Genomic DNA, 18,504 nt, shown 5'->3' with positions numbered 1-18,504 from the left:
ATTTGACATACGAACATTTCTTCAACATAGAGGGGTATGCCGTACCCGAGTACCATTTGACATACAACCATTAACATAGAGGGATATGCCGTACCGAAGTACCATTTGACATACAAACATTAACATGAATCGAAACTTATAACTTAACACGATTAAACACATTGCACCTCTACTTACCTTGATTGATGCTTTTGAAACTTTCAAAAATTGGATTGAAAACTTCGATGAAACTTGGATGTTGAAAGAAATGCACTCCTTGGATGTTTGAAAACCGTTGAGAATTGATGCTTGAAGACACTTCTTAAACTTCTAGGAAAAATAGTTTTCCTCCCTCTCTTTTTCTCTCTTGGAAACTCTTTCTTTAGTATGTAAAAGCTCTTGCTTTTGGTGTGAGAAAAATGAGTGAAATGAGGTCTCTATTTATAGGTAAATATCCCATAACTTAAAGCAAATGAAGGGTCAAATTTCATTTAAGAGAGAAAACATGGGTGCCATTTAAGTTTAAGTTTAAGGTTAAATGCTTCAATTTAGTGAGGTTTTTATTGCCAAAAACGTGGGTGGCCCTTTGAGAAAATAATTGATGAAAATAAGTATTTAAATTCTAGTTTCATTTCAGGTAGTTTCGATCGACCGGTTGTAGTCCGGTTAACACTACATAGCCTTCAGTGTTTCTATCATAACTTCTTCTCTCGATATCCGATTGAGGTAATTTAAAGTGCGTTGAAAAACTAACTCAAAGAGCTACAACTTTTATTGAGATATTATTTACCAAATCGAATGTTTCCTATGCTGAAAATGGGTCTCAAATGAGGCTAAAAATTTGAAGTATACTTTAGTCATCCAATATTCATGTCTTAGTGCCACTAAGGTGTCTAGAATTATTTGGGGTTCTACATACTATGTTTTCCTTGCCTTGTTTATATCGAATGACATATGGAAAAGTCTCTATGAATTCCATCCAACGTGCATGTCATTTGTTCAACTTACCTTAACCCCGCAAATGTTTCAATGATTCATAGTCGGCGTGAATAACAAACTAGAGAATAAAGCTCGAACTAGTAAATTACCTCTTTGGCCAAGGCTCGAACTAGAGCTACCCCACTTAGTTTCTCGCTAAAGTACGCTATAGGCCTCTTTTCTTGCATTCAGGAAACACAACCTCAAATTCCTGCAATAAAGAAGTAACCAAACTAGGTATGTGTTAGACTCCTCAAAATTGAGGAGTGATTCCTTAAATACCAAAAGAATCATTGGTTGTCTCTCCACTATCGCCTTTGTCAATTCACTCCCTTTTGCAAAGAAATTCACTTTCGGCTTTTCTCCCCTCTTGGAAGACTCTCTTTCTTTTCTCTCATGTGGCCCCACTCTTTTTTCTTCCTCACCGGCCACCCCACTATTTTCTCTCTTTTTCTCTAACTCTCTCACGCTCTTTTCTTCCTCATTTTTCAATTTGATTTGGTCCTCATACACTTGTGTTGGTGTTAATGGTGCAAGAGTGATGACTTTCCCTCTTTCACAAAACTATATTTATTTTTATACCCATCATGCATTGTTTTCCTATCATATTGCCAAGGTTACCCAAACAAAATAGGGCCAGCATGCATAGGTACAACATCACATAACACCTCATCATGATACTTCCCAATGGAAAATAAATCAACACCCTTTTGTCACCTTAACTGCCCACATTCATTTAACCATTGCAACCTATACGGTCTAGGATGTTTTAATAGTGTTAATCCCAAATTTTCCACTACAATAGTGCTAGCTACGTTTGTACAAGTTCCACCATTGATTATTGCACTACATAACTTTCCGTTGATGTGACACCGTGTGTGGAATATATTTTCCCGATGCTGCTCCAAGTCATCCGCCTTGATTTGAGCGCTAAGTGCTCGCCTCGTGACCAACAACTCCCCAACTGCATACTCTGTGGTGTTTTCCTCGTCAATGTCCTCCAACTCCAGTATGTCTTCATATTCACCTTCACTCTCGGTCTCCACTTCCCCGCTGTCTCGCAAAATCATGGTTCTTTTATTTGGACATTGTGAAGCAATGTGTCCAACTCCCAAGCAATGAAAACACTTGACGTCTCGATTTCTTGATGGCTAGGATTCTACCTTTGGTGTAGTCTTGCTCGCTCCTTCCTCCTTTCCTCTCAATTACTTTTCCACCTTCATGGCCACATGTAGCATGTCTTCATTCTCCACATAATGTTACAATTCCACTACATTGGAAATGTCCTTATTCAACCCCCTCAAAAATCGAGCCATAGTGGCTTTCCTATCCTCTTCCACGTTCGCCCTAATCATAAGCATCTCCATCTTCTTATGGTAATCCTCTACGCTCCTAGTGTCTTGATATAGATTTTGTAACCGTTGATGAAGCTTCGGGTAATAGTGATTAGGTACAAGCCATTTCCACATTAACATCTTCAACTCCTCCAAAGTATTTATAGGTTGTGCCCCAATCCTCTGCCTCGTCGTCACCACTTGATCCCACCAAGTTATTGCATAATCGGAGAACTCAGGAATCTTAATTTTCACCTTTTTCTCCCTCGAGTAATTGTGGCAGTCGAATATCAACTCAATCTTCTTCTCCCACTCTAAGTACGCCTCCGGATCACTCCCTTTGAAAGAATGAGTGGTCATTTTAATATTTCCCAAATTACCATCCAACTCATCTCCACCAATATTCCTACCTCTCACACCTTGCCTAATGCCTCTATTCTTAACCCTTCCAACCTCCACATCCACAAGTGCATCCTTATCGAATCCACTATTAGCCTCAAAGTCATCCTGATCATCTATCCTAACTTCCCGCCTTCCATTCCATCGTGCATTATTGGCTCCCCGTCGAGGATTAGCAGGCATTGTATTAGCCTATCTAACCGTACATCCTATCGATCCAACCGATCCCTCATGTCCCCCATCATCCTTCCTATCTGCAGTATCGATTTCCCCATCATGTTAAGTTGATCATTGTCCCTGCTAAGAGTGTGTTCCATCCATGTCAAACATCCTATAATCCAACTTTTTCTGCCTCACCAAGTTCACTCAAAATTCACTCAATTTGGCTTTTACCCTCAATTAATCTTACCACTCGTTGCTTTCACTACGTGCTTCAAAAAACAAATTGGAACTCAACAAAGGAACTCGTCTCATGAAACCCAAACCAGATGTGAGTGAGATTACAAAACAAAGAAAGACTCGAATTTGGAAGTTTTGAAATTCAAGAAAGTGGTTTTTGAATTGATTTGGACTAAGAAAGACAATTTAAGAAAATAAGGGACTAATTTGCAAATAAATTAAAAAAATTGAACAGTGGACGTGAACGGTGCTTTTTTGACTTCTGTTTTACTTTTTACTTTTTTTCTTTTTCTATTACTATACGATGAACAATACAAATTTTTTTTTGGACCTGGACTTTAACTACGACACCAGCATAAGAAACAGAAGTTGTTTTGGATTCTAAATGAGCCCAAAAACAACTTTTGAAGTTTTAGACAAAAAGAATTCAGATCAAGCACTCAAGAATTTTACTGGACAGAAGAATGTAAAGAACGAAGAAAACTAGAAACAAAGACTCAACAAGAATTTAAAAGGGATATAACCTTGAATTGGAGCCTAAGCTCTGATACCAACTGATGCGAACCCACGTAGAGCGATCACTACCAAACCCACAACAAATTGAGAATCAAACCCAAGAAAGCCAAAGACATGGTTTTGGATTAAACCAAATAAACTGGAACCAAGCAACCCGAATTGCCAACAATATGCGGACCTCTTGATTACACAATTTAAATGAATCTCACCCGGTTGATTTGAATGCCAGAAGATTAATCTTGATAAGTTCCCAAGTTGTTCAACAAAGAACAAGAGAAAGCAATTAATGCCTCACGAATAATATTCAATAATATCATATTTGTAATGTTTTATAATAAGGAATAAAGTATTTATACCATCCTAAATATCCTAAGTAAACTAGGAAAAATATCTAAGAATAATGCAAAATTTGTTCACAATAGCCTAATTATGGTAAAAATCTACTAATAATGAAATTCTATGAAAATAAGGAAAAAAATGCAAAATTTGGAAAAATTCACCTCGTACTTGGCCTATGCGGCCGCATAGCTTTAGAGCATGTGGTCACATAGTGCAATTGGTCTACGACTTTGGGACTTCTGCTGGGTGTATGTGACTGCAGGACTTTAGACCTGTGCGACAGCATGGTTTAATGCTCCAGCTCCATTTTCTTCAGCTTTAAACACGTTGATCCAATACTCTTTGGCCTTCGTACCCAACACGAAACTTGCTCCATTTTGCATCCCGAACATTGTTTCATCAACCGTTTCTTTGATGACCAATCCCATCGCCTCATTCACGTGCTTGGCCCTTGATCGCGTCATCGACCCCTCGACTATCAACGGATCTTTCCTCGAGGTTGACTCTAGACTTGACTTTGGTACTTATGCTTCCTTGATCACATCACATTTCTAGGTAGTTTTTAGGACACACTGTGTAGGTCATGTTCTTGCATGTCCTGGTTACGGTAGGGACCTGATTTTCAGGCATTTCTAGGAAGTTTGTGGGCACAATGTACAGGCCACGTCCGGGATTTTCAGGTGTATCTAGATAGTTTGTGAGCACGGTGTGCAGGCAATGTTTGGGATCCTTCTCGACCACGTTAGGGACGCAAGCAGATTTTCAACCAAACAAAGGAAGCACGATGTGCAGGCCATGTTTGGGACGCAGGCACGTTCCCAAGCATTCTGGGCAGTTTCTAAGACATGGTGTGCAGGCCACATTCGGGATAAGTCATGGTCATGGCAGGGATTCAGCTTGAATTTCAAGCATTTTTTGACAGTTTCTAGACACTGTGTATAGGCCATGTTCGGGAAATAACCTGGTCGCGGTAGGGACGTACCCTAATTTTTAGGCATTTCTAAACAATTTCTAGGTCACGGTATACAGGCCAGGTCTAGGAGATGTCAGAGCCACGGCAGGGATGGAGCCTGATTTTTAGGCATTTCAGGGTAGTTTTTGGGCACGGTGTGCAGGCCATGTCCGGGACGCGTCCTGAATGCAATAGGAACCCAACCTGATTTTCAGGCATTTTTAGGCAGTTTCTACAACACGGTGTGAAGGCAATGTCTAGGATATGGCAGGGACACATCCTAATTTTCGTATATTTCTAGGCAGTTTCTAGGAAGCGACGTGCAGGCCATGTTCGGGACGCGTCAGGGATGCAACTTGATTTCCAGGCATTTCTCGACAGTTTCTAGGACACGGTGTGCAGGCCATGTTCCGGACTTGGTAGGGACACAACCTAATGTTCAGGCATTTCTAGGTAGTTTCTGAGACACGATGTACAGGCCATGTCCAGGACACGACAGGGACGCAGGATGATTTTCAGGCCCTCTAGGCACGGTGTACAGGCCATGTCCGAGACATGTCCTTGGCGTGACAGAGATGCAACCTGATTTCCAGACATTTCTAGAAAACTTGTGGGCACGGTGTGTAGGCAATGTTCGGGACGCTTTCCGACCACGTTAGGGATGCAAGCAGATTTTCAACCAAACAAAGGAGGCACGGTGTACAAGCCATGTCAAGGGCACAGGCACGTTCCCAAGCATTATGGGCAGTTTTTGGGACACGGTGTGTAGGCTATATTCGGGACAAATCAAGGCCACGGTAGGTACACTGCTTGATTTTCAGGCATTTTTTGACAGTTTCTAGGCACTGTGTGCAGGCCATGTCTAGGATGCATCCTAGCCATGATAGGGGCGCAGCCTGATATTTAGGCATTTCTAGGCAGTTTTTAGGTTACGGTGTGTAGGCCATGTCCAGGACACGTCCGAGCCACGGCAGGGATGGAGCCTGATTTTCAGGCATTTAAGGATAGTTTTTTTGGCATGGTGTGCAGGCCATGATCGGAACGCGTCTTGATCGCGGTAGGAATGCAACTTGATTTCCAGACATCTCTAGGCAGATTTTAGGACACTATGTGCAGGCAATGTCCAAGATACGGCAGGGACGCAACCTGATTTTCATTTATTTCATGCATTTCTAGGTAGTTTCTGGGAAGCAATGTGCAGCCATGTCCGGGATGCGTCTGGGCCGTGGTAGGGATGTAGCCTGATGTCTAGGTATTTCTAGGTAGCTTTTGGGACATTGTGTGCAGGCCATGTCTAGGACGCGGTAGGGACGCAACCTGATTTTCAAGCATTTTTAGGCAGTTTCTGGGACACATTGAATAGGCCATGTCCTGGACACGGTAGGGACGTAGCTTGATTTCCAGGCATTTCTAAGTAGTTTCTGGGACACGGTGTGCAGGCCATGTTCGGGACGCATCCAGACCATGGTAGGGACGCAACTTGATTTTCAAGCATTTCTGGGAAGTTTTTGGATGCGGTGTGTCGGCCATGTCCTAGACCCAGCCTAATTTTTAGGTATTTCTCGTCAGTTTCTGGATCAGGTCATGTCCGGGACACGTTCGTACCATGGCAAGGATAGAGCATGATTTTCAAGTAATTTCGGATAGGTTTTAGGCACGGTGTACAGGCCATGTCCAGGATGCATCCTGGCCAGGTAGGGACGTAGCATGATTTTTAGGCATCTCTTGGCAGTTTGTGGGCATAGTGTGCAGGCCAAGTCCAGGACGCATCCTGGCCGCGATAGAGATGCAGCCTAATTTTTAGGCATTTTAGGCAATTTTTGGGACTCGGTGTCCAGGGCAAGTTTGGGATGTGTCATGACCGCGGTAGGGACGCAGCCTGATTTCTAGGCAATTTCTTAATCATAGGGTTTTGCATTTTTTAATTAATTTAGAGTTAAAAGCAGGAAATATATACGTGACAAAGAATAATGAAAATAAAATGTAGCTCAACGTTACAACCCATGAATAATAAAACTTGTCTACACAACAAAACCAAACTTCCCACCGTCACAGTGCTACAAATAAACCCCTCCGCTACCTTCAGACCAGTGCCGTCGTTAGTCAGGGCTGGTGCAGGTGCGTGGTAGTGGTGATGGTGATGATGAAGAGAAGGTGCCCATGCTGTAGATTGGTGGCCGGAGCGATGTTTATCGGACAGAACCATAACATCTAGCTTTTGACCCTTCTAGCAATGTTCTTCAGCTCCACTGATGAAGAAAAATGGACCTAATTTTTCTAGTGAAATTGTAGTTTCTCCATCATGGTGTTATTTTATTGGATTGGCGTTGTTCAAATTTTTTAGTTTTTATCGGTCACTTCCAGCACTGAATCAGTCTTGGAATCATACTTTAGAGCTAAAGAATGCCCAATCTGAAAATGAGTTTTCCCAGCCCATTTGTTGAACTCGTCAACAGAAGATGGGACTGCCCATAAATTATTTTCAACGCCTACTACGAACTCTCTTGCTTCAAAAAGAACACACAGCAAAAACACGACGATTGAAAATAAGAAAATATTTTTGAGTGTAGCCATTTTAAGCGAAAAACCAAAAGATTTTCAAATAAAATTTGAGTAATTTTGTAGACAATAGAATAGAAAGGATTAGGGTTTAGGGTTCAAGGTCTAGGGTTCAGGGTTCAGCGTCCAAGTTTTAGGGTTCACGGTCCAGGGTCCAGGTTTCAGGGTTTAGGGCTTAGGGCTTAAGGCTTACAGTTTGGGGTTTGGGGTTTAGGGTTTAGGGTTTCAGGTACACGGTGCGCAGGACATGTCCAGGATATAGGCTTATTTTCAGGCATTCCTAGATAATTTTTGGGACACAATGTGCAGGCCATGTTGGGGACCCGTCCTTGTTGCGGCAGGGACGCAACCTGATTTTCAGGCATTTCTAGGCAGTTTGTGGGCACGGTGTGTAGGCCATGTCCGGGACGCGTCCTGTCGTGACAAGGATGCAGCCTTATTTTCAAGCATCTCTAGGCAGTTTGTGGGCACGGTATGTAGGCAATGTTTAGGACGCTTCCTGGCCACTTTAGGGACGTAAGCATATTTTTAGCCAAATGAAGGAAGAACGGTGTACAGGCCATGTCAGAGGCGCAGACACATTCCCAAGTATTCTAGGCAGTTTCTGGGACACGGTGTGTAGGCCATATTCTGGATAAGTCATGGTCACGATAGGGACGCAGCCTGATTTTCAAGCATTTTTCCACAGTTTTTGGGTACTGTGTGCAGGCCATGTCCGGGATGCAGCCTGATTTTCAGGCATTTCAAGATAGTATTTGGGTCAAGGTGTGCAGGCCATGTCCAGGACGCGTCTGAGCCATGTCTAGGATGGAGCCTCATTTTTAGGCATTTCAAGGCAGTTTTTGGGCACAGTGTACAGGTCATGTCCGGGATGCGTCCTGATCGCTGCAGGAACGCAACTTGATTTCTAAGCATGTCTAGACAGTTTTTAGACAACTTGATTTCTAAGCATTGTGCAGGCAATGTCCAGGATACGGTTGGGATGCCGCCTGATTTTTATGTATTTCTAGGCAATTTTTGGGAAGCGGTGTGTAGGCCCTGTTCGGGATACATCTGGGTTGCGACAGGGACGTAACTTGATTGCTAGGCATTTCTAGGCAGTTCACAGGACATGATGTGCAGGCCATGTCCAGGTTGCAACTGGCACCCAACCTGATTTTCAGGCATTTCTAGGCAGTTTCTAGGGCACGTTGTATGGGCCATGTCCAAAACATGGTATGGACATAGCCTAATTTTCAGGCACTTCTGGGCATGATGGGTAGGCCATGTCAGGGATACGTCCGGGCCGTGGTAGGGACATAGCCTGATTTTCAGGTATTTTATGGCAATTTTTTGGAACAGTGTGCATGTCATGTCCGGGACGCGTCCTGGCCGTGTTAGGGACGCAGCTTGATCTTCAAGCATTTCTAGGCAATTTCGAGGACTCGGTGTGCAGGCCATGTCCAGGAAGCGACATGGCCAAGGTAGGGACGCTACTTGATTTTCAGGCATTTATGGGCAGTTTTTGGGCATTGTGTGCAGGCCATGTCTTGGACGCATCCTATCGCGATAGGGACGTAGCATTATTTTTAGTCATTTCTAGGCAGTTTCTGGGTCACAATGTGAAAGCCATGTCCAGGATGTAGTAGGGACGTATCCTTATTTTCATGTATTTCTATGCAGTTTTCTAGGGAATGATTTGCAAGCATTGTCTAGGACGAGTTCCAGGCATTTCTAGGCAGTTTTTGGGGCATAGTGTGCAAGCCATGTCCAGGAGTGTAAGGGACGCAACTTGATTTTCTGGCATTTCTAGGCAGTTTCTGTGACAAGGTGTGCAGGCCATGACCGGGACGCGTCTGGGCCACGGTAGGGTCCCAGCCTAATTTTCAGGCATTTTTCGAAAGTTTTTGGGCACCATGTGCAGGCCACTTTCGGGATGCCTCCTTTTCGTAGTAGGGGGCACAACCTGATTTTCAGGCATTTGTAGGCAATTTGTGGGTACGTTGTGCAGGTCATGTCCGGGACGCGTCCTGGCTGTGGTAGGGACGTAGCCTGATTTTCTAGCATTTCTTGACAATTTCTGGAACTTGATGTGCAGGCCATGTTCGGGATGCGTCATGGCCACAATAGGGACAGAGACTGATTTTCAGGCATTTTTTTGCAGTTTTTGGGACACGGTGTGCAGGCCATCTCAAGGATGCGACAGGGACGTATCCTGTCTTTCAGGTATTTTTTGGTAGTTTCTGGAACACGATGTGCAAGCAATGTCTGGGAGGCGTCAGGGCCGCGGGTTTCCAGCCATTTCTAGGCAATTTTTGAGACACGATGTGTAGGCCATGTCTAGGATGCTACGGGGATACATCCTGATTTTCACGTATCTCTAGTCAATTTCTTGGACCCGATGTGCAGGCAGTGTCCAAGACGCATCAGGGCTGCTGGAGGAATGCAACCTGATTTTCGGATATTTCTAGGTAGTTTTTGGGACACGGTGTGCATGCCGTGTCCAGGATGCGACAGGGATGCAACCTGATTTTCAAGCATTTTTGGGCAGTTTCTAGGACACGATGTGAAGGTGATGTTCGGGATGTGTCTTGACCACAGTAGGGACGCGGCCTAATTTTCTGGCATTTCTGGGAAGTTTTTGGGCACGATGTGCAGGCCATGTCCTAGATGCAGTCTGATTTTCTGGCATTTCTTGACAATTTCTAGGACTCAATTTGCAGGTCATGTCCGGGATGCGTCATGACCACGACAGGGACGGAGCCTGATTTTTAGGTAATTTTCAATTCTGGGACACGGTGTGCAGGCCATCTCCAGGTTGTGATAGGGGCATATCCTGACTTTTAGTTATTTTTATGCAATTTCTGGAACACGGTGTGCATGCAATGTCCGGGTCGCGTCTGGGCTGCAACAAGGATAGGGCTTGGTTTTCAGGCATTTCTAGGCAGTTTTTGGGATACGATGTGCTGGCCATGTCTAGGATGCTACAGGACACATCTGATTTTCATGTTTTTCTAGTCAATTTCTTGGACACGATGTGCAGGCAATGTCCAAGACGCGTCGGGGCTGCTGTAGGATGCAGCCTGATTTTCAGTCATTTCTAGGCAGTTTTTAGGACACGGTGTGCAGGCCATGTCCGGGATGCGTCTTGGCCGCGGCAGGGATGCAACCTGGTTTTTTGGCATTTCTTGACAATTTTCTGGGACTTAATGTGCAGGCCATGTTCGGGACGTGTCATGCGCACAACAGGGACGGAGACTAATTTTCAGGCTTTTTTTTACAGTTTCTGGGACACGGTGTGCAGGCCATCTCAAGGATGCGATAGGGACGTATCTTGACTTTTAGGTATTTTTTGGCAGTTTTTGGAACACGATGTGCATGCAATTTACGGGACGCGTCAAGGCCGCGACAGGGATGCAGCTTGGTTTTTAGGTATTTCTAGGCAATTTTCGGGATACAATGTGGAGGCCATGTCTAGGATGCTCTAGGGATACATCCTGATTTTCACATATTTCTAGTCAATTTCTTGGACACGATGTGCAGGCAATGTCTAGGATGCATTAGGGCTACTGCAGGGATGCAACCTGATTTTCATACATTTCTAGGTAGTTTCTGGGACACGATGTGCATGCCATGGCTAGGATGCGATAGGGCACAACCTGATTTTCAAGCCTTTCTGGGCAGTTTCTAGGACACGATGTGCAGGCCATGTCCGGGTCACAGTAGGGACGCGGCCTAATTTTCTGGCATTTCTGGGAAGTTTTTGGGCAAGGTATGCAGGCCATGTCCTAGACACAACCTGATTTTCTGACATTTCTTGACAATTTCTAGGGCTCGGTGTGCAGGTCATGTCCGGGACGTGTCATGACCACCACAGGGACGGAGCCTGATTTTAGGTAATTTTTGGCAATTCTGGGACACGGTGTGCAGGCCATCTTCAGGTTGCGACACGGACGTATCTTGACTTTTAGTTATTTTTATGCAATTTCTGGAACACGGTGTGCAAGCAATGTCCGGGTCAAGTCTGGGCCACGGCAGGGATAGGGCCTGGTTTTCTGGCATTTCTAGGCAGTTTTTGGGACACAATGTGTTGGCCATGTCTAGGATGCTGTAGGGACACATCTGATTTTCATGTTTTTCAAGTCAATTTCTTGGACACAATGTGCAGGCAATGTCCAGGACGCGTCGGGGCTGGTGCAGGGATACAGCCTGATTTTTAGGCATTTCTAGGCAGTTTTTAGGTCACGGTGTGCAGGCTATGTCCAGGAAGTGGCAGGGACGTAGCCTGATTTTCAGGCATTTCTAGGCAGTTTCTGGGACACTATGTGCAGGCCATGTTCGGGATGCGTCCGGGCCACACCAGGGACGCAGCCTGATTTTCGGGCATTTTTGGGGAGATTTTGGGCACGGTGTGCAGACCATGTCCTAGATGCAGCCTGATTTTTAGGCATTTCTTGTCAGTTTCCGGGTCATAGTATGCAGGCCATGTCCGGGACGCGTCATGGCCAGGGCAGGGATGGAGCTTGATTTTTAGGCAATTTCGGGCAGTTTTTGGGCCCGATGTACCGACCATTTTCGGGACGCCTCCTGGGCAGGTAAGGATGCAGCCTGATTTTCAGGCATTTCTAGGCAGTTTGTGGGTACGGTGTGCTGGCCAAGTCCGGGATGCATCCTGACTGCAGCAGGGACGACGCCTGATTTTTAGCTATTTCTAGGCAATTTTAGGACTCGGTGTGCAGGTCAAGTCTGGGACGCGTCATGGCCACGACAAGGATGCAGCCTGATCTTCAGGCAATTCTAGATAGTTTCTGGGTCATAGGGTTTGGGGTTTAGGTTTTTTTTTTAAAATTAATTTTGAATGAAAAACAAGTAATATATACATGACAAAAAATAATAAAAATAAAAGGTAGCTCAAAGTTACAACCCATGAGTAATAAAACTATTCCACACAACGGAACCAAACTTCCCACCGTCGCAATGCCACAAATAAACCCCACCGTCGCCTTCAAACTAGTACAACCGTTAGTCGGGGCTGGCATTGATGCATGGTAGTGGTGACGGTGATGATGAGAAGAAGGTGCCTACGCTGTAGATTGGTGGCTGGAGCCATTTTTTTCGGACAAAACCATAACCTCTAGCCTTTGACCTTTTTGGCAATGTTCTTCAGCTCCACTGATAAAGAAAAATGGACATGATTTTTCTACTGAAAATGTAGTTTCTCTATCATTGTGTGATTTTATTGGATTGGCGTTGTTGCAGATTTTGTAGTCTTCCTCGTTCACTTCCAGCACTGAATAAGTCTTGGAATTATACTTCAGAACTAAAGAATCCCCAATCTGAAAATGAGTTTTCTTAGCCCATTTGTTGAACTCGTCAACAAAAGATGGAACTGCCCATAAATTATTTTTATAGCCCACTACGAACTCTCTTACTTCAGAAAGAACACAGGAAAAACATGACGGCTGAAAATGAGAAAATACTTTTGAGTGAAGCAATTTTAACACGGTGTGCAGGCAATGTTCGGGACGCTTCTGGGCCGCGGTAGGGATGCAACCTGATTTCCAAGCATTTCTAGGCAATTTTTGAGATACGGTGTGTAGGTCATGTCCAAGACGAGTTAGGGACGCTACCGAATTTTCAGGTATTTCTAGGCAGTTTCTGGGACATGGTGTGCAGGCCATGATCGGGACGAGTCCGAGTCACGACAGGGACGTAACCTGATTTTCAGGCATTTCTGGGATGATTTTGGGCATAGTGTACGAGCCATGTCCGGGACGCATCCTAGCTGTGGTAGGGACGCAGCCTAATTTTCAAGTATTTGTAAGTAATTTCTGGGACTCGGTATGCAGTCCATGTTCGGGCCTCGTTTGGGCCGCGGTAGAGATGCAGCCTGGTTTCCAGGCATTTCTAGGCAATTTCGAGGGCACAGTGTGTAGGCCATGTCCATGATGCTATAGGGACACATCCTAATTTTCACGTATTTCTACACATTTTCTTGGACACAGTATGTAGGCAATGTTCGGGACGCGTCGGGGCTACTGCAGGGATGCAACCTGATTTCCAGGCATTTGTGGGTAGTTTCTGGGATACGGTGTGCAGGCCATGCCTAGGATGTGGCAGGGACGCAGCTTGATTTTCAAGCATTTCTAGGCAGTTTTTGGGATATGGTGTGCAGGCCACGTCCGGGATGCATCCGGGCCACAGCGGGGTCGCAGCCTGATTTCAAGCATTTTTGAGAAATTTTTGGGCACTGTGTGCAAGCCTTGTCATAGACACAACCTGATTTTCAGGCATTTCTCGTTCGTTTCTGGGTCACGGTGTGCAGGTCCTGTCAAGGATGCGTTAGGACCACAGCAGGGACGGAGCTTGATTTTCAGGTAATTTTAGGTGGTTTCTGGGGACGGTGTACCATATACGGGATGCTTCTTGGCCAGGTAGGGACACAACCTGATTTTTAGGCATTTCTAGGCAATTTGTGGACACGGTCCATTGGCCAAGTTCGGGACGCATCCTGGCCACGACAGAGACGCAACCTGATTTTCAGGCATTTCTAGGTAATTTTTGGGACTTGTTGTGCCGGCCAAGTCCGGGACGCGTCATGGCCACGGCAGGGATGCAGTCTAACTTTCAGGTATTTCTAGGCAGATTCTGGGTCATAGTGTTTAGGGTTTTTCTTCAATTAATTTTAAATTAAAAGCAGGAAATATATACATGACAAAGAATAATAAAAATAAAATGTAGCTTAACGCTACAACACATGAATAATAAAATCTGTCTACACAACGAAACCAAACTTCCTACCGTCGTAGTGCCACAAATAAACCCCACCGTCGCTTTAAGACCAGTACCACCATTAGTCAGGGCTGGTGCCGGTGCGTGGTAGTGGTGACGATGATGATGAGGAGAAGGTGCCTACACTGTAAATTGGTGGCTAGAGCCATGTTTATCGGACAAAACCATAACCACTAGCTTTTGACCCTTCTGGCAACGTTCTTCAGCCCCACTGATGAAGAAAAACAGACCAGATTTTTCTAGTGAAATTGTAGTTTCTCCATCATGGTGTGATTTTATTGGATTGTCGTTGTTGCAGATTTTGTAGTCTTCCTAGGTCACTTCCAGCACTGAGTTAGTCTTCGAATCATGCTTCAGAACTAAAGAATCCCCAATCTGAAAATGAGTTTTCTTAGCCCATTTGTTGAACTTGTCAATAGAAGATGGAGCTGCCCATAAATTATTTTCACCGTCTTACAAACTCTCTTGCTTCAGAACGAACACACAACAAAAACACGACGGCCGAAAATAAAAAAATAATTTTTAGTGAAGCCATTTTAACACGGTGTGTAGGCAATGTCCGGGATGCGTCAGGGCCGCGGCAGGGATACAACTTGATTTCCAGGCATTTCTAGGCAGTTTCTTGGATGCAGTGTGCAGGCCATGACCAGGACGCGATAGGGACGCAGCCCGATTTTAAGGTATTTCTCGGCAATTTCTAGGACACGATGTGCAGGCCATGACTGGGATGCGTTCGGGCCACAACAAGGACGCGGCCTGATTTTCAGGCATTTTTGGCAAGTTTTTGGACACAGTGTGCAGGCCACGTCCGGGACGCCTCCTAGCCACGGTAGGGACGCAGCCTAATTTTCAGGCATTTGTAGGCAGTTTGTGGGCATGGTGTGCCGGCCATGTTTGGGACGCAGCCTGATTTTCAGGTATTTCTTAGTAAATTTTGGGACTCGGTGTGCAGTCCATGTTCGGGACGATCATGGCCCACGGCAGGGACGAAGCCTGATTTTCAAGCAATTTTAGGCACTTTCTGCGACACCGTGTCTAGGATACGACAGGGACGTATCCTGACTTTCAGGTATTTCTAGGCAGTTTCTGGAACACGACGTGCAGGTAATGTTCGGGACACGTCTAGGCCATGGCAGGGATGCAGCCTGGTTTTCAAGCATTTCTAGGCAATTTCTGGGAAACGGCGTGTAGGCCATGTCCAGAATGCTGTAAGGATACATCCTAATTTTCACGTATTTCGATGCAATGTCTTAGATATGGTGTACAGGCAATGTTCAGGATGCGTCGGGGCTACTGCATGGATACAGCCCGATTTCTAGGCATTTGTAGGCAGTTTCTGGGACATGGTGTGTAGGTCATGTCCGGGACGTGGCAGGGATGCAGGCCATGTCTAGGACGCGTCATGGACACGGTGAGCAGACAATGGGTCTTCAAAATTAAATACCATTCTTATAGCACCCTAGAAGTTTGTGAGGCTTGACTTATTGCTAAAGGATTTATACAAAGGAGAGGGATCGAAATTGAGGACTTCATCATATGAATGTCTATACTTGACCCAATGTACCACGAATGAACAAAATACATTGAGTTGATTACCACACAGTACAAGAAAAAAAATTAAAGTTGGGAAATTGAGATAATCTACAATGAAATGGGACAACAAATAGGTGGTTATTTACTAAATCACTGGAATAAGTTGTTTTTCACTGACAAAGAAAATTTTGAGTTCTTGACATTCACACTCCAACTTTAGGGAAGTATTGAAGGAAAGGAAATCACTTTATATTATGATCAAGGAATATATGCATAATGTATAGCTGTGGTTTTGAATAATTGTGTGCAAGACATCTAGGAATTATGTCTTAAAGCAATTATAAGAATTCTTGTTATAATTGGCAATTTGTGAGAGAACACTTATTTTCAAAGCTACTATTAACAAAAATACTTTTCTAGTAGAAGAGTGTTACATACCATTTTGACTCGGCTGCTGAGAATCCTGAACATAAAAATATAAGAGATTATAAATATATTATTGGATGATAGCAAAAAAGTCATAATAATTGACAACATCATCGCTAAGACATACAATGAACCCTCAACAAATTCAAGAAATGAATTAGCATTCCCTTGACTTTTTATTATTTTTTCCTTTTTTCTTTTTTTTTTTTTTTTAAATATTTAGCTAACAAATTACTCCAAACTAACTTCTTCTGCTTGCAAAAATAAAGTCTGGCCAAACAATAATTTTTTTTAACTAAAACATAAAATGGAAAATAGATACTTACTGTGTTGAAAAGCAATGACAATAGTTGAAATCCAACTAGGAAATGTGTCCTCCTTTCTTACCCAGTGGCTAGTGAATCAACGCTTCTTCTTGAGCTGGAAATATAATATCAATTCAAGTTAATTTGAATGTTATATTTTATACAACATTTAAAAAATAGAATGCGAATATATTTTACCGTGTGCAGGCCACGTCAGGAACGTGTCCTGGCCGCGGTAGGGGTACAACCTTATTTTTTGGTATTTCTAGGCAGTTTGTAGGCACGGTATGCAGGCAATGTTTAGGAAGCTTCCCGACCACATTTGGGACGTGTAATACCCCGAACTTCACGTTCTACATTTGGCCAATATGATTCATGCATTCCATGCTAATTACATTGTCATTTGTATCAATTTCCTGATTGCCTTCTCTTAAAATGATGCATTTGATCATCAAGGCTTTAAAATCTTTACATGGTGATAACCTTCGACTCTTCGATCTAGGTGGTGAATATATGTTGAGCTATAATAGAAAGTTAGATTAACTAAATGTTGGAGATTGGCTTGGTAAGTAATGTAATATTTGAAAGGCCAAAAATTTGTATCAACGAAGGTTCAAGCTTTCCATTCGGCTAATTGAGGTCACCTTAAACCCTAGATAGGTAATTCACATATTTGGGATATGAGGGATGAAGTGACATTATCACAACGTAATAATATATGTCTCATATGACATTATAAATATTGAGGTGCGAATTGTTGAAATCGGTTGAGAATCGGGTAAGAAATTAAGTGAACAGTTGAGGAATTAGATCTATAAAATACTTTGGGATCTTAATGCAAGTGAAATAGATTGTAAGCACATCAAAATAAACCAACGACACTTGATTTATACCTGCAAGGATAGATGTAAAATCAGAATTTAATCAAAGGAGACAACACCTACTTAACATGTGACGACTTGCCACTTTAACCTCTAATTCCTTCAACCTTAAGCCTCCAACATGTCCTATAAGTCCTTAGAACTTTACACAAGATATTTATAACTCTTTTAAGTCACATATAGCTCCATGTGGTGCAAGGGAGAAGTCAAAGTTGGCTGCAAGAAGCCACCTCCTACTTGGACAGCTCATGCTAGGGGACTTTTCACTTTAATATATAATTGCTTCAACCTTAAGGCATAAATTTCGTGTCTAATCCCCAAGGACTTAATATAGGATGAATATATATCTTAAATATCATAAATGGACACAAAAATAATGGTATAAAAGTCAAGTATTGCAGCCAAGATGACAGCTCCAGCTTAGTGACTCACCTTGATTGCTTGAGGTGGCTGCAGCCCATAATATTCTTAATCCTTAAGTAATATGCACGACTTCAACCATTTGAAGACCACTCATTTACCTCCTAGATAGTATATTAACTCCCTTAACTCTTCCCTAAGTGATTCCAAGTGAAAAGAGGGTGAAACAGTCAAAGAGAAACAGAAACAAGAAGCTGGAATTTCGGAACAGCCTTGTTACTCCACAGTTTTGAGGTTTGTTTCTATTATTTCTTAAGGGGTTTATGATTTCTTGAACATCTGAACTTTTTTTTGATTAAGTTGGAGTGTTGTTAATGATGTTATGATGCCTATATAGGGGTAATTTATTGCAAGAATTTGAAAGAAAGTAATCTGGACAGAGATGAGGAATTGCTGGATTGAGTGATTTATACCTTGATTTTGGGATGATACTTAGTGTTTAACTTATATATATCAATATGAACGTTTTTATATGTCAGTAGGGAGTGTAGAAATGATTTTAATGCCCTAGAATTCTGTTGGTATCATAATAATAAAATGGAAACCGAAAACAGTCAAAGGGAAAAACTGCCTGATTTGGTGTAGTGGAAAATTGACTATTTTTGAAGCTCCAAACACTTCATTTGTCACAACTTTATGATCTGATTATCTTCACATATATGTTATAGGTGTGTGGTAAAATTTTGGGAGCCGTTAAATGTAGGTAAGGACAT

At 43.3% G+C, this 18,504-nt stretch overlaps 1 protein-coding gene across 1 annotated transcript; it reads right to left on the bottom strand.

Moving 5' to 3' along the window:
* Window positions 1-12,515: 12,515 nt before the first annotated feature.
* Window positions 12,516-13,166, bottom strand: LOC111412596 (early nodulin-like protein 1). The gene is made up of 2 exons (XM_023043533.1): window positions 13,152-13,166; window positions 12,516-12,896 (listed from the first exon to the last, which is right to left on the bottom strand). The coding sequence occupies exons 1-2, from the start codon at window positions 13,164-13,166 to the stop codon at window positions 12,516-12,518; spliced, it is 396 nt and encodes a 131-aa protein (XP_022899301.1).
* Between the last annotated feature and the right edge of the window lie 5,338 nt (window positions 13,167-18,504).

Source organism: Olea europaea, chromosome 16, assembly GCF_002742605.1.
Source record: "Olea europaea var. sylvestris chromosome 16, O_europaea_v1, whole genome shotgun sequence".
Classification (NCBI taxonomy): domain Eukaryota; kingdom Viridiplantae; phylum Streptophyta; class Magnoliopsida; order Lamiales; family Oleaceae; genus Olea; species Olea europaea.
Note: the sequence above shows the minus strand (reverse complement) of the source record. Positions and strands in the feature narration are given on the sequence as shown.